The sequence below is a fragment of the Salvia miltiorrhiza genome, chromosome 5 (assembly GCF_028751815.1).
Source record: "Salvia miltiorrhiza cultivar Shanhuang (shh) chromosome 5, IMPLAD_Smil_shh, whole genome shotgun sequence".
NCBI classification, from domain to species: domain Eukaryota; kingdom Viridiplantae; phylum Streptophyta; class Magnoliopsida; order Lamiales; family Lamiaceae; genus Salvia; species Salvia miltiorrhiza.
The window spans coordinates 1,411,275-1,425,608 of NC_080391.1; the positions used below are offsets into that span (position 1 = coordinate 1,411,275).

A 14,334-nucleotide genomic window follows, 5' to 3' on the forward strand; every position below is an offset into this window, starting at 1 on the left:
TCATAGTGCAGATCACTCACACACTCTAATAAAATACCTATAAATGGCAAGATTTCCACCACAAGTTTTGCCATAATTCGATATTTGAAGTTTCCAATTTCCATTAATTGGTGATCTAGAATTAAAGTTGGTCAATTGGTTCAACTAAATTATGATTGTAAGAGTTGAAAATCTTATTCTTTAATTTGAAAAAATGTAGCTTTATAAATCTTTTTAGTACTAATATAAGTCTTTATGGGTCTAACAGAAAGTTGACAAATTAAAGTGCTCACGACTTTCTGTATAACAGCAGCAGTAAAAATAAGAATACAATACATAAAATTCTTCCCAAGTAATTTCTATATAAATGTGCCTTATGGTAAAAAAAAATTCACTATATAATATGTAAATAATATAAAAACTTGGCTGAGAAAAAAAATAACAAATTCCTCACAATTCTTTCAAACAGACTCACTACTATATGCATAAAAGTTGTGCAGAAAATTTTCCTTACTCACTCACCTACAAAGTATGAGATATAAATTTTTTTTCTCTCTATAAACTTCTGTATTTTTTAGAAATTAATCTTTAACTATGAGTTATCTGCTCTTTCAACAAAATAGATGGAATAATTAATGTGCGCGATTCGCTTCAAATATATATATATAGGGAAGGGATCAATGAAGAATGCTAAATGTAGAAGGAAACAACGAAGGCTGAATAACTCAATACATTAATTTACTTAATAAATCACGCGAGCGCATGAACGAAAAATGTACGTGTTTATTCAGTAAAATAACTATTCATGCGGTCGCGTGATTTATTCGGTAAAGTTATAGACTTATTCAGAACAAAATATAGTTACTTCTTCATAGATCCCAACCCTATATATATATATATATATATATATATATATATATATATATATATATATATATTGTGTACATTTATTGCCACTATTATTGCCCTATAGTGATAGAATGGTTAATGCTGAAAGCCGCCGCGTCGTGAGCTCGAAAGTTTATGTTTATCTAATTAATCAAAAAAAGAAAAAGAAAATAAAGATGGAATAATTAATTATAACTTGAAGCTACAAACTACAAAGACTTAATTATCTGGTGTGCACCTAATCCCTTGAGTAATCATAATATCTCATTTATTTTTCTTAATTAAGAATGAGTTTTATTTATTGAAACTTTTCCTCTAGTGAATCCAAACCGTACAAAACTTTTCTGACCATACAAAACCAACAATAATTCTATCAAACTACCAATGCCATCTACATATAGGCCCTCATTTCAACCACACAAAACTTATCTCAATCTATCCTAAACTGTGAACTCTAAACCTTAGGCATAAATTAGATTTATATCACATAACTAAATATGATTTGACATATTATTATTATTATTATTATTATTATTATCATTATACCCGAATTTTCCAATTGACACTTTTGAGAAATTCATGAATTTCTCAAAAGTGCAAAGAAAAGAGTTAGAGAGGGGGCTATAAAATCTGAAAGCATGTATACATGTATTAGATGTCACTCTCTAATTTTAGAATTGTATGTGATTGTTGGTTAGACAACAAAGTTCATCTAGAAACTTTTTTTTCCCTTCTGTATTAATTATCAGTTTTGACTTTATGGACATATACATAAATGTTTAGGGTAATTAAAGTTTTGTTGGCTGCTAAATTGTACATAAACAGTTGACCTACATCTATATTCAAAATACTAATTATTTTCTTTTAAAAATAAATTATTTCATTCATAATAAATTATTAATTACTACTAATTATAATATATAAATATCATATGTACCTAATTAATACTTCTTCTGTGCCACTCTACTAGGCTCACTTCTTTCGAACATAGAAATTAAAAAACTTACTTTTTAAAAGGATATTTTTTTACTCAAAATGAAAAATGGGCCTATTAGAGTGAGACAGATGGAGTATTAATTTATATTTAATTTTCAAATTAAAATAGTTAACGAGCTTGTTCACGAGCTAATAAGTCGAATATTGCCCCAATTACGTCATGACACGTGTTACTTCAATTATGGGAAGCTCACCACCTCTATATATTCAGCAGTTCTGCACCCCAAACTCAAGAAAAGAAAAGAAAACGGAAATTAAGCTGAAAATGGCATCAGTTGTTGAAGCTTCTGATTCGTTTACACCGTTTGAATTCGACACCACCTTAAAAGTTGCAGCAGATTCTTCTTCTGTGAAATCGGTCCCTTCAAAATTCAACTTCAGCAATGATCGCTCTGCTCTCACTTGTGTCTCACTCCCCACCGTCGATTTCGCAGCCCTCGTCGGCGGCGATCCTCATCAACGCTCCAAAGCTGTCCACGGCCTCGCCACAGCATGTCGAGAATGGGGTTTCTTCATCGTAAGTTCATTTTTTCTACACTCAGGCTGCGTTTACTTTGATGGATAAATTTATCTCTGGAAAATGATGGATAACAAAAATTTATGCCTTTAAATTTCTCCTTTCTTTTCTAACATTTGACACAAAAGAGATGCTCACTATTTTTCCTTCTTTATTTTCATTTCAAAGATTAATAATATTATCCCTCCATTTTTGGTGTGATAATATTATCCATCCTTGAAGTGAAAATAAGGAAGAAAAAATAGTAATGAGCATCTCTTTTGTGTCAAATGTTGGAAAATGGATGTGACATTTAAAGGCATAAATTTGTGTTATCCTTCCTTTTCCATGGATAAATTTATCCATCAAAGTAAACGCAGCCTCAGCAAATATATCAAATTACTTAATTATAGGTTGAATGTTATTTCGAGTTCAAATTTTTTGTAGACCACTAACTTAGGGTACGTTGCAAAATTAGGCCATATTTTTTTGGGCTTGCAAATTCTATTTTTAAAATTCTTCACTTTCACGACAAATTCATCCCGTTTCACAAAAAATTCACCATGTGTTCGCAGTTCGTAGTTTGTATTATTAATTGATATGATCTTCGTGCGTGAGTGAAGCTTGTGAATCACGGGGTAGCTGAGAGCTTGATGGAAGCAATGTTTAGAGCAGTGAAAGAATTCTTCATTTTGCCTGAGTCGGAGAAGAAGCAATACGAAGCGAAGAGTGCTTCAGATCCCATCAAATGTGGCAATTTCAACGTCGTCGACACTTCAAACCGGAGCTTCACTCTATGGAGGGATTACCTTAAGCTCTACGTGCATCCCAACTTCCATTGCCCTCACCAACCCCAACTCTTAAGGTTAAAATTTACTCGTGTTTTAAATATATAAATATATGAACTTTTATCAAATTTTGATTTTTCACACGGTTCTTAATTTTCGACAAATCAATAGGCCACAGGGTCTGGCTATGGATATTAAGAAACGAATAGTTTATAATTAAGTAGGATATATAGAAAAAAGCGCCCTACCCTAGCCTTTTCAGTTGTATATTTGTCAAAAAATAAAATAAAATAGGAGAGGTAAATGAATATATTATTTTTAAATGAAATATAAAACATAATTATGTGTGGGTGTTTATCATGAATAGATTTTCTATTTTAGGAAGTGACCTATATATTGAAATGGCGCTTCCAAATAAAGAAACGTGACATATTGAATTGGGACAAAGACGGTATATAGTTTCAATACATTTCATGCGTCTAACTCAACACTAATTTGAAGGCAACTGACAACCATGTGAAAAATCAGAAGAACTGTAAATTCGTGTATTTGGAGGCATAATTATCCTACCCCTTTAATAATATATGGATGGTACACTTCGTGAAATATATACTTAGTTTACTGCAAAATTTGATTTTGTATTATGTTTTTTAGGGATGTGGTTTTGGAATACACCCAAATCATCAGAAAACTAGCTAGGAAGCTAATCGAGGCTGTATGCGAAGCTTTAGAATTGAATCAACGTTACGTGGATGAAACATTGAATATGGATTCGAGTTTTCAATTCATTGCAACAAATTACTATCCACGCTGCCCTCAGCCCGATGAAGCCATCGGCATTCCGCCGCATACGGATGTTGGTTTGTTCACGCTTCTCATACACAATGGCGTCGCCGGTCTGCAAATCGAGCACGATGGCAAGTGGTTCAACGTCGATTCTCCTCAAAATTCTATTTTGGTTAATGTAGCGGACCAACTTGAGGTATGTATATATATATATCACTGTATTATTTATGGAAAATATATAGTTAGCTAGGAAAACTTAATTAGGTAATTGCACCTGAATATACGAACTTGCAATCACTTCTGATTTCACGTATGAACTTTCTTCAAATACACGAATTTTGAATTGGTCTGATTTTTCATGCAACATCAATTTTCCCTCGAGTTAATGCTGAGGTGGAAGTTATAAAAATATGTCCCATATTAAAAAATTAAAAAAAAGTTAGAAACAAAATATATAATAAATAAATAAACGAATACATTTACTTTAAAAAAATGAGAAGGGCAATCAAACCCACAAACATCGTTAGAAAGACACTAAGGTCTTGTTTGCTTCGTGTTATAGGACAATGTGTAGGGATGGCAATGGATCCTGGACCCGGTCCAGATCCGCGGATCCAGATCCTTTCTAGAGGATCTGGGCCTTATAAAAAGTGGATCCAATGGATCTGGACCGGATCTGGATCACTCCTAAGATTTGCAGATCTGGATCTGGAGCAAAAGTTTTAAGACCCAGATCCGGTTCGGATCCGGCCCTCAGATCCAGTGATATATAAAAAATATATAATTTTATTTTATTGTTATTGAACTCTACCCTAAAATCTATTACCAATCTATACATCACTTTTCCTCAATAATATATAATTCTATTAAAGTTAATATTTTACTTATATCTTAATTTAAATTTTAGTTATTATTATTATTATTATTATTATTATTACTATTATTATTATTATTATTATTATTATTATTATTATTATTATTATTATTATTATTATTCTTTTTTCAATGTCAAAATAGAAGACACATTGTTCCACTGTTACTAAATATTGTGCTGATGATAGAGATGAAATTGATTTTAATGATGTTATAATTAATTTTCACCATTTTTTACATACACAGTTACAATAAGTGTATATCTCATTATACTACTAATATATTGTTTACTACTTGATTATTATATTCTTACTTATTATGAATTTTTATAGTAATTTTTTTTTATATAGATTATGATTTAGTTATTTATTTTTTAATAATTGTTGAAAGTTTAGATCAAATTCGATTTTAATTTGAGATTATTTAAAATTTATAAATGTTTTAAAAAGAAAAAAAATATGGATCTGGGTCTGGACCCGAGACCCTGTGGATCTTATGGATCTGGACCTGGATCTTATTTTTTTAGATCCAACGGATCTGGACCGGATCCGGACCTAAGTAAAAAAATGTGAATTTGGATCTGGACCAAGTAGGATCCGGTCCAGATCCGGCCCATTGCCATCCCTAATAATGTGTGAAATATTTGACGATACTATCTATGGAGTAATTAATTTATTAGATATCAATATTATGTTTGGTAAGATATATAAAAAATTAATTTATTAGATATAAATATTATGTTTTGTAAGATATATGAAAAAGGTGTTACGCTATCACATGAATCATTAATTTATAAATGACTTTGATTTTTGAAACAAACAATATATTACCTAGGGTGCTACAGATATCTGTGGCACTCTTATCGTGCATAGGAAACGAGTCCCTTATACTTCAATTAGCTATGATAGCATTGATTATGTATTGTACATATATATACTAACTTGTGTACCTTGTTTGTTTGTATAACTGAACAGATTTTCACAAACGGAAGTTGTAAGAGTGTGAAGCATAGAGCGGTGGTGAATGAAGAGAGAGAGAGGATCTCAATCGTGGTGGCGAATGGTCCGTCGGGGGAGGCTGTGGTGGGGCCGGCGGCAACGCTGGTGGAGAAGGATGGCGGCGCGAAGTATAATGCAATGAAGTATAAAGAGTACATGGAGTCGCATCTCACCAGAACTCGTGTTGACGGAAAATCCTTCTTGGAACAACAAATGATATTCGACGCCAAAGTAATTAAGTGAATTTAAGAAATTAAATAATTAAAGTTTAGTATTTTTATGGCATTTTATTGTATTGGGTCGATTTGCAAAAATAAATCAGTTTTTGTTTGAACTTAAAGAAATATGCCAAATATTTTAAATTTGGGCGTTCATGGTCACATTTGGGTCCAATCGAATTATTTTGTACTTAAGATGACTCAAATGTGGCCTACTGACCGAATAGGCCCAAAAGTTATCACGAACGCCGAAATTTAAAATGATTGGCCCAATTCTAAAAGTTCAATAAAAATTAATCCGTTTTTAAAAATCGGCCCAAGATAGTAAGTATGTAGCCTCCATATTTAGTAGGCAGACTACTATGTATTATGTAAGCATAGTTTCAGTTTTATGTCGATTTATTATTCACTATTTCTTTTTCTTTTTTGTGTTGTTTACATATTAGTGTTTGTTTTCATTAATAAATGTTGGAGTGATATTGTGTCCAATACATGCATATTTGGGAGCTCAAAGTTTTTTAGGCCGTAATTTTGATTGTTTTGTAAATGTTGGACAATTTTTTTCGGGCTTGTAATTTCATGACAAATTTTAAAAAAATGTTCAAATTTTCAAATTGGGACCGATTGTTAATTTGTCCTACGAATAATGAATTTTTGAAAAATTTATCTTGCAATTGGAACTCTGAAAAAAAATATTATCCAACATTTGCAAAACGATCAAAATTTACGGACCTAAAAAAACTTTGAGCTCCACATTTGGGGCAAAATGTTGTGCTTAATATTATTAAGATGTTCAAATATATAAGTATAATATTATACTACCAATTTTAGTGATACTTACTTTTAAAGATTAGTCTATATAAATAAAAATAGTAAAATTAATCCATTATTCACTCTTTTGGGTTGAAAATTTGGGATATTCAACTCCCTTTTTAATCTCTATCATTTAAACTATAATTTTATTTGATTCATATCTCACAAAAAAAACTTGTAGTAACATTTATCTTCCTCTCCAGTAAAAAAATACAAACAAACAAACGAACATTTTCTAACATAAATAACAATGGTAAAAGATACATTATTACACACATTGACATTATTTAATTTCCCCTAATTAGGTATTAATGTTGTTTGATATCATATCCTTTGTTCATCAAGAATTGATATTCCATTGAAAGTTCGGCTGAGCTGAGACTCGACGTAGTGTTGATAATTCATTGAACGATAGAAGGCGCGGCCGTCCTTGGCGACCAACGGAGCGGCCGGCCCCACCACAACATCTTTGCCGGGGCCGTTCCCCACCGCGATCGACATTCTCTCCCTCTCCTTGTTCACACCGCTCTATGCCGAGAGCTCTTGCATCTCCCGTTGCTAAATATCTGTTCCAGCAATTAATAGTAAATTGACATTATTTTCTTTACAATTCAAAACCACAAAACTTACTCTCTCCGTTCCATCAAAGATATGTCACGATTTCCTTTTTCGTCCGTCGACAAAAAATATCACATCCATTTTTAGTAATAGGGTCCACATCATTCCACTCACATTTAAAGTGGGATCCTTACTCCACTACTAACTTCACTCATATTTTATTAAAATCCGTGCCAAAAGTAAATTGGCATATCTTTGGTGGACGGAGGGAGCAATTTGTAATCGTGAATCAAACCTATTTTGCCTACAATTCACACCTCACAAAATTATATAGTCGTGAATTGACGATATTTTGCTAATTCACATCAATGAAGAGCAAGACAGTACTACTTTAAGCCGAAAACTGTTACTCCTTCCGTCCACGAAAAGTATAGCACTTTCATGTACAATTTGTACGTGAAAGTGCTATATTAATTTTTTCGTGAACGAAAGGGAGTACTTTTTATCTTCACTATAGCAAAATGATAAAAATTTAGACACATAAATTAAAAAAATAAAAAGCATATAAGAAGATAAACAGTTACCTCAAGCTGGTCGCCGCAATTGACGATCATAGTATTGGGAGGAGGATTGACTTCAAACCATTGGCCGTTGCGCAGAATCTGCAAGCCGGCTAGCCCGTCGCGGATGATCAATATCGTGAAGAGACCGGGATCGTTATGCGACGGCAGCCCTAGCGTTTGATCCGGCTCCGGGCACGGCGGGTAGAAGTTTCCACCAAATTTTTGGAAGCTCGAATCCAGCTCCAAAGCTTCCTCCACATAGCTGCGCTCAAGTCCCATGGATTCCCCTACTGCTCCCACCAGTTCTCGAGCCATTTTCCGGGTTCTCTCCGTGTACTCGACGAGAATCTCTCTGCCAGAATGTATAAAGTTAATGCATTCGCTTTTGAATTTAATGCACTTGAAAAAAAAAAAAAAAAACAATTTTTTTGCCCTTACGGGATTCGGATCTAGGTGATGCATTCACCGTAGATTTATTTTTGTGATCGAAGAAAATAGTTTTGTTCTCATAATAAATCCAGGTGATGCATTCACCGTAGATTTATTTTTGTGATCAAAGAAAATAGTTTTGTTCTCATAATAAATCCAGGTGATGCATTCACCGTAGATCTTTGTGATCGGAGAAAATAGTTCTCTGTTATCATAATAACTATGCATCTATATAAGAAGTACTAATAATCACCCTTTATTTATTTAATCCATCGGCTACAATTAATAATTGAATCTTAATTTTTCACATTTTTTTTATAAATTATATAAGTTGATAAAGAAATTTTAAAAACCGTGCGACGGAGGACTCGATCCCAGGATCTCAAGTCTGGACATTAACTTCCTACTGTTAGGCCAACGCACGCACACAATTTTCACAAAATTTAAATGAGGACTCCTATGTATGGCCAATGGCTCCCAAAAATTAAAGATAAGGCCATATATATAGTTGATGTTTTTGAGAATGAAAATGATGTTTTCGAATATATTTTTGACTTTTTGTTTAATCATACCATGTTATTGTCACTGAAGTACGAGAATACATTGCATAAATATTGTTTTAGGCTTTTAGCCTTGAGACAAAATGATAAACTTGACTTTGACGTTGGATTCATTTTCTTAATTACTAGTCCTACAAATGAGTCCACCATCACAAATCAAGTCAATCATTGAAATTCTTATGCTTGTTATAAGTTTCAGCACAATTTTTATTTTTCAAAATTAAAATTAATAAAATCATATTTGTGTTATACTGTGTCTCAAGAAAGGTACTTGCAATTTTATACTCCTCCGTGCCACCTTCATAGTCCACTTTAATTTTTCACACATATTAAGAAAATACAATTAATATTGTTTGTAAAATACAAATTATATGCTATTATTCGATTCTACCTTTATTTTATTCTATGTTTGACTATATTAATTGAAAGACAAAAATTATAAATTCAGAATTTTTATAAACTTTAAATTAATAAGGTTATTTTACTAAAAAAAGAAACCTAATGCAAAATTAATTTAGAAATTTTTTACTATATACGTTGAAACGTCTCAAAAAAGAATAAGGGACATTGAAGGTGCGACAGATGGAGTAGTAATTAGTATTAAAGATCATGTATTTGCAATCTCTAGCTAGCAACAAGATTTCCCAAGATTTATTTCTTAATTTAAAAATAGTATGTAAGCTACCTTAAGGGTTCTGGTTTGGTGGGGCAGTGAAAATCAGGGTGCACATAGAGCTTGAGGAAATCCCTCCACAAAGTGAATGTCTGGTTGGAAGTGCTCTTCACGTTGAAGTTGCCGCAGGCGATCGGAGACGAAGTGCTCGTCGCCTTGTACTGCTTCTTCTCGTCGTCGGACAAGGCGAAGAATTCTCTCACCGTCGTGAATAGGGAAGCAAGCAAGGCCTCCGGCACCCCATGATTCACCAGCTGCACTCACAAAAAAATAAACACCAAAATTCATTAATAAACCATAAAAGATCGATGACGATGAAGATGATGACGATGATCGTGATCCAAACGAGGGTTAATCATAATTTGTGTCTCTAACTTTCAGCGTTTCCAGAAAATATTCCCAACTAATTATGTGGATTCTTTGTAGGGTTTTGGATTAATGCAAATCATAGCGAGGTGACTCATTATTCCATCGAGCCGGATTCTGTAAGGCGGTACAGGGGCGAACGCAGAAAAAATCATTATTCCTTGAGGTTTTTTAAAGAATTTATGTAGATTTGATTTGATGATGCATGGGGTAATTGTTCTATTTTCTAAACTTTAAGCTTCTCTTCCAACCAACAGATCAGAGGTTTGAGTCTCCACGAAGAAAAATAGAAAATCGTTAGTGATTGTCTTATTATTTTATTCACACAAAATATGGATAATTTCTATATTTTGAAATAATATTATTTTTTTTCAAAAAAAGTAAATAAAATTGGAGGGGCTTGAGCCCCCCTAGGCCCTTCTTATGTCCCATGCATGAAATAAATCAAACTTTTCCCAAAATTGTGAGTTTTTGAAGTAAAATCAATTTTTTTAAAAAAAATATTGAGAGTCCGGGACACAAACTATGATTAACCCTAAAACGGAAAAACGTCGATATACGAGATTTACTTACGACGAAGAACCCCCAATCCGCGCACGCTTCGGCCAGCTGAGCGACGGCTTCGGAGCGTCGCTCAGGATCGGCCGAGGTGAGGGCGGAGTAGTCGATGACGGGGAGCGAGTCGCAGCTCGCGGCGCTCGTTTCGTCGGTGTCCTCGAGGTTGTATTTCGACGGTAGGGCTTTCAGATCGGCGGAATCTACCAAGGTTTGGACCGATGAGTTGAACTCAAAGGGCTGATGAAAGCTATCATTTGATGAGTTTTGAGAAACTGCAGCTGGTGCCATTGTATTGTATGTCAGAAGCTTTAATTAATTAATTAATTAATCTGAGCTTTGCAATAATATGTTGTTCATTGCTAATGAGAGCATATATATATATATATAGGGGAAGGTGCATGAACTATTTTAGATGGGGTTGTTATTTATATTAAATTATATTATATTATAATAGGCTGATTCTCGGTTGCTTTCCATTTTTTTGCGCTGAATGTTAAAGGTGTAACTGTCAAATTAAGCGGTTTTATTTAATAAAATATTTACATTTGAACGCTATCTCAAATATTTACATGTCGGTCAAAATCAACCTGCGGCAGCTAATAGTGGGGTTTAAAAATAGAAACAATAGGGCCGGATGACCCTATTGGTGATTGAAACTTAAATTTTGTCCACAAAATTTAAAACATCAATATTTGGCCATCTTTTATGTGCTCTACCTAATTTACCCTTTAACCCAATAGATCCAACAACTTTCTTTGACCCGGATCCAGATTTAGGGATTAACCCATGCCTTGTCTACCCCCCATACCCCCGACCCCACCCACCCCCCCCTACCACCCACCCCAAGCCAAAAAAAAAAATTTTTTTTTTACTTCCCCTGCTTGTCTACCCCCCAGACCCCCGACCCCACCCACCCCCCACCCACCCACCCACCCCCCACCCCCAAGCCAAAAAAAAAAAAAAAATTTTTTACTTCCCCTGCCTTGTCTACCCCCCAGACCCCAGACCCCCAACCCCACCCACCCCCCACCCACCCCCCCCCCACCACCCACCCCCAAGCCAAAAAAAAAATTTTTTTTTTTTACTTCCCATGCCTTGTCTACCCCCCAGACCCCCGACCCCACCCACCCCCCACCCACCCACCCACCCACCCCCCCACCACCCACCCCCAAGCCAAAAAAAAAAATTTTTTTTTTACTTCCTTTGCCTTGTCTACCCCCAGACCCCCGACCCCACCCACCCACCCCCACCACCACCCACCCCCAAGCCAAAAAAAAAAAAAAATTTTTTTTACTTCCCTTGCCTTGTCTACCCCCCCAGACCCCCGACCCCACCCACCCCCCCCCCCACCACCCACCCCCAAGCCAAATTTTTTTTTTTTTTACTTCCCCTGCCTTGTCTACCCCCCAGACCCCCAACCCCACCCATCCCCCCACCACCCACCCCATGCCAATAATTTTTTTTTTTACTCCCACTGCCCTGCCTACCCCCTGACCCCCGACCCTACCCCCCCACCACCCCCAAGCCAAAAGGAACTTTTTAAACACTTCCCCTAGGGTTTAGATATTCCATTTAGGGTTTAGATTATCCATTTAGGGTTTAGATGTTCCATTTAGGGTTTAGATTATCCATTTAGGGTTTAAATGTTCCATTTAGGGTTTAGATGATGCTGTTGTTTCTATATTTGTTCTGCATGTTTGGCACTTATGGCACTATTAGTGCCATAAGTGCTAAAAAGACCATTTTACTTTATTTTATTTTGGATTTTCGTTGGCACTTATGGCACTAATAGTGCCATAAGTGCCATAAAATAAAATAATAAAGTAAATTTTTTTGACTTGGGGGTGGGTGGGGTGGGTGGGGTCGGGGGTCTGGGGGGTAGACAGGGCAGGGGGAGTAAAAAAAAAATTTCGTTGGCACTTATGGCACTATTAGTGCCATAAGTGCCATAAAATAAAATAATAAAGTAAAAGTTTTTGGCTTGGGGGTGGGTGGGGTGGGTGGGGTCGGGGGTCTGGGGGGTAGACAGGGCAGGGGGAGTAAAAAAAAAATTCGTTGGCACTTATGGCACTTATAGTGCCATAAGTGCCAAGCTTGGCACTTATGGCACTAATAGTGCCATAAGTGCCTAACCCGACCCGCGTGCCTGATCCTACCCGGCACGCGACCCGCGCTCCTGACCCTACCCAGTCCGCCCAATTAAGGGCAAAAACGTCCCAAAGCTATAAAAATGGCCAAAATTTGTGTTTTTTCAATGTGTGGCCATAAATTGTGTTTTATGCTTCATTTTGGCTACTTCAAAATTTTACTCTTAAAAATATATAGTAATATAGATATACGAGGGAAATCTTATTATAGCCCTCTTTCATAAAAACATAAATTTTATAGCCCCAGTTTATAATAGATAAGTTATATAGTCATTTTAAGTTTAAATGACCAAAACACCCTTTGACTTTTTTGCACTCGATGGTGCCATCGTGTACACCATCGAATACTTCGATTACTCGATAGTATTATAGAAAAACTTCATTTTTTTCATTACTCGATGGTGTACTCGGTGGTGTCATCGAGTACTCGAAATTACAAAAAAGTCAAAGGGTATTATAGTCTTTTAAGCCTAAAATGGCTATATAACTTATTTATTATAGACTAGGGCTATAAAACTTATGTTTTTAACAAAAATGGCTATATGTAATAATTCCCACTAGAGATATTTCCCTCGAAAAAAAGAAGGTATATAAATATATAACATATGAAAGAAAGTTTTATGGGGAAGCAAATATATTCAAAGAATAGAGAAGCAATCTCAGCTATTGATCATGATCCATCGAACTGTCAACAATTAAGATTAAATTTCATATTCAGATTTTTGATGAACATATCGGTAATTATGTTGAACGTATCGAGGTTTCGAACCTCAAAAATTCCAAACGTTCAATAAAATTATTTGGTATGTTCAACCGCATTACTGACATGTTCAATGTTTCTTCATTTCTTGTATAAGCTCCCTTCTTGTAGAAACCAACCCTGTAACATATATATACAAGGAACTGAGGAAGGCTGATAGATTTTTATATATAACTATAACTTGCAGAGAGTGTATGCATTACACATAATTCATAAACTTCAAATTAATAAATTATTGAAGTTCAATAATTATAATAAGTTTCATAATATATAGTAGTAATTAATAGTATAAAAAAATCGAAGATAGTTTTTTTTTTATAATTAATTTAGAGTTGCAAGATAAAATTATATATAATTTTAATGTATATTGAATTAATTAATATATTGTTATACGGAGTAGTATTTTTGAAATCTAGCTAATCCTTCTTCTTTTAGTAGAAAAGTGAAGCGAAACCACAAATATATTTTTTAGTGTAGCAATAGAAGATGAAATTAGATGGAATTTATATATGTAAATCTAATTATTTACATATTAATGTATAATTTTAGAAAAAATATAAATTGACATATTCTTTTAAATATATATACTATAGTAAAATAGAAGCTGAAATCAGATAGAACTACAAACCCTATAACATAGCTACAAATTAATATATTCAAATAGATTTAGTTTAATTAGTATCTAATGAATTAATATATTTCTATAAATATACAATAGTATTTCATTTACAAAATACCTTTAAAATAAAATACTATGTAATAAGGATATAATAGACAATCTATATTTTGTGTCTAAGACACTTTTTAATTATATTAGTATAGATTGATAAAGTTCTCCTAATACTAGAAGAACTAGACTAAATCAAGATGAAGGAAAATAATCTC

The 14,334-nt window shown here is 34.1% G+C and overlaps 1 protein-coding gene and 1 pseudogene across 1 annotated transcript; one reads left to right on the plus strand and one right to left on the minus strand.

Annotated features, from left to right (window-relative positions):
• The first annotated feature begins 2,072 nt into the window (after nucleotides 1-2,072).
• On the plus strand, nucleotides 2,073-6,444 carry LOC131026643 (2-oxoglutarate-dependent dioxygenase 19-like). Its single transcript, XM_057956560.1, has 4 exons — nucleotides 2,073-2,380; nucleotides 2,983-3,224; nucleotides 3,802-4,129; nucleotides 5,781-6,444. The coding sequence occupies exons 1-4, from the start codon at nucleotides 2,129-2,131 to the stop codon at nucleotides 6,045-6,047; spliced, it is 1,089 nt and encodes a 362-aa protein (XP_057812543.1). The 5' UTR covers nucleotides 2,073-2,128; the 3' UTR covers nucleotides 6,048-6,444.
• Nucleotides 6,445-7,001: 557 nt separating this feature from the next.
• On the minus strand, nucleotides 7,002-10,892 carry LOC131026644 (2-oxoglutarate-dependent dioxygenase 19-like; annotated as a pseudogene).
• Nucleotides 10,893-14,334: the final 3,442 nt, after the last annotated feature.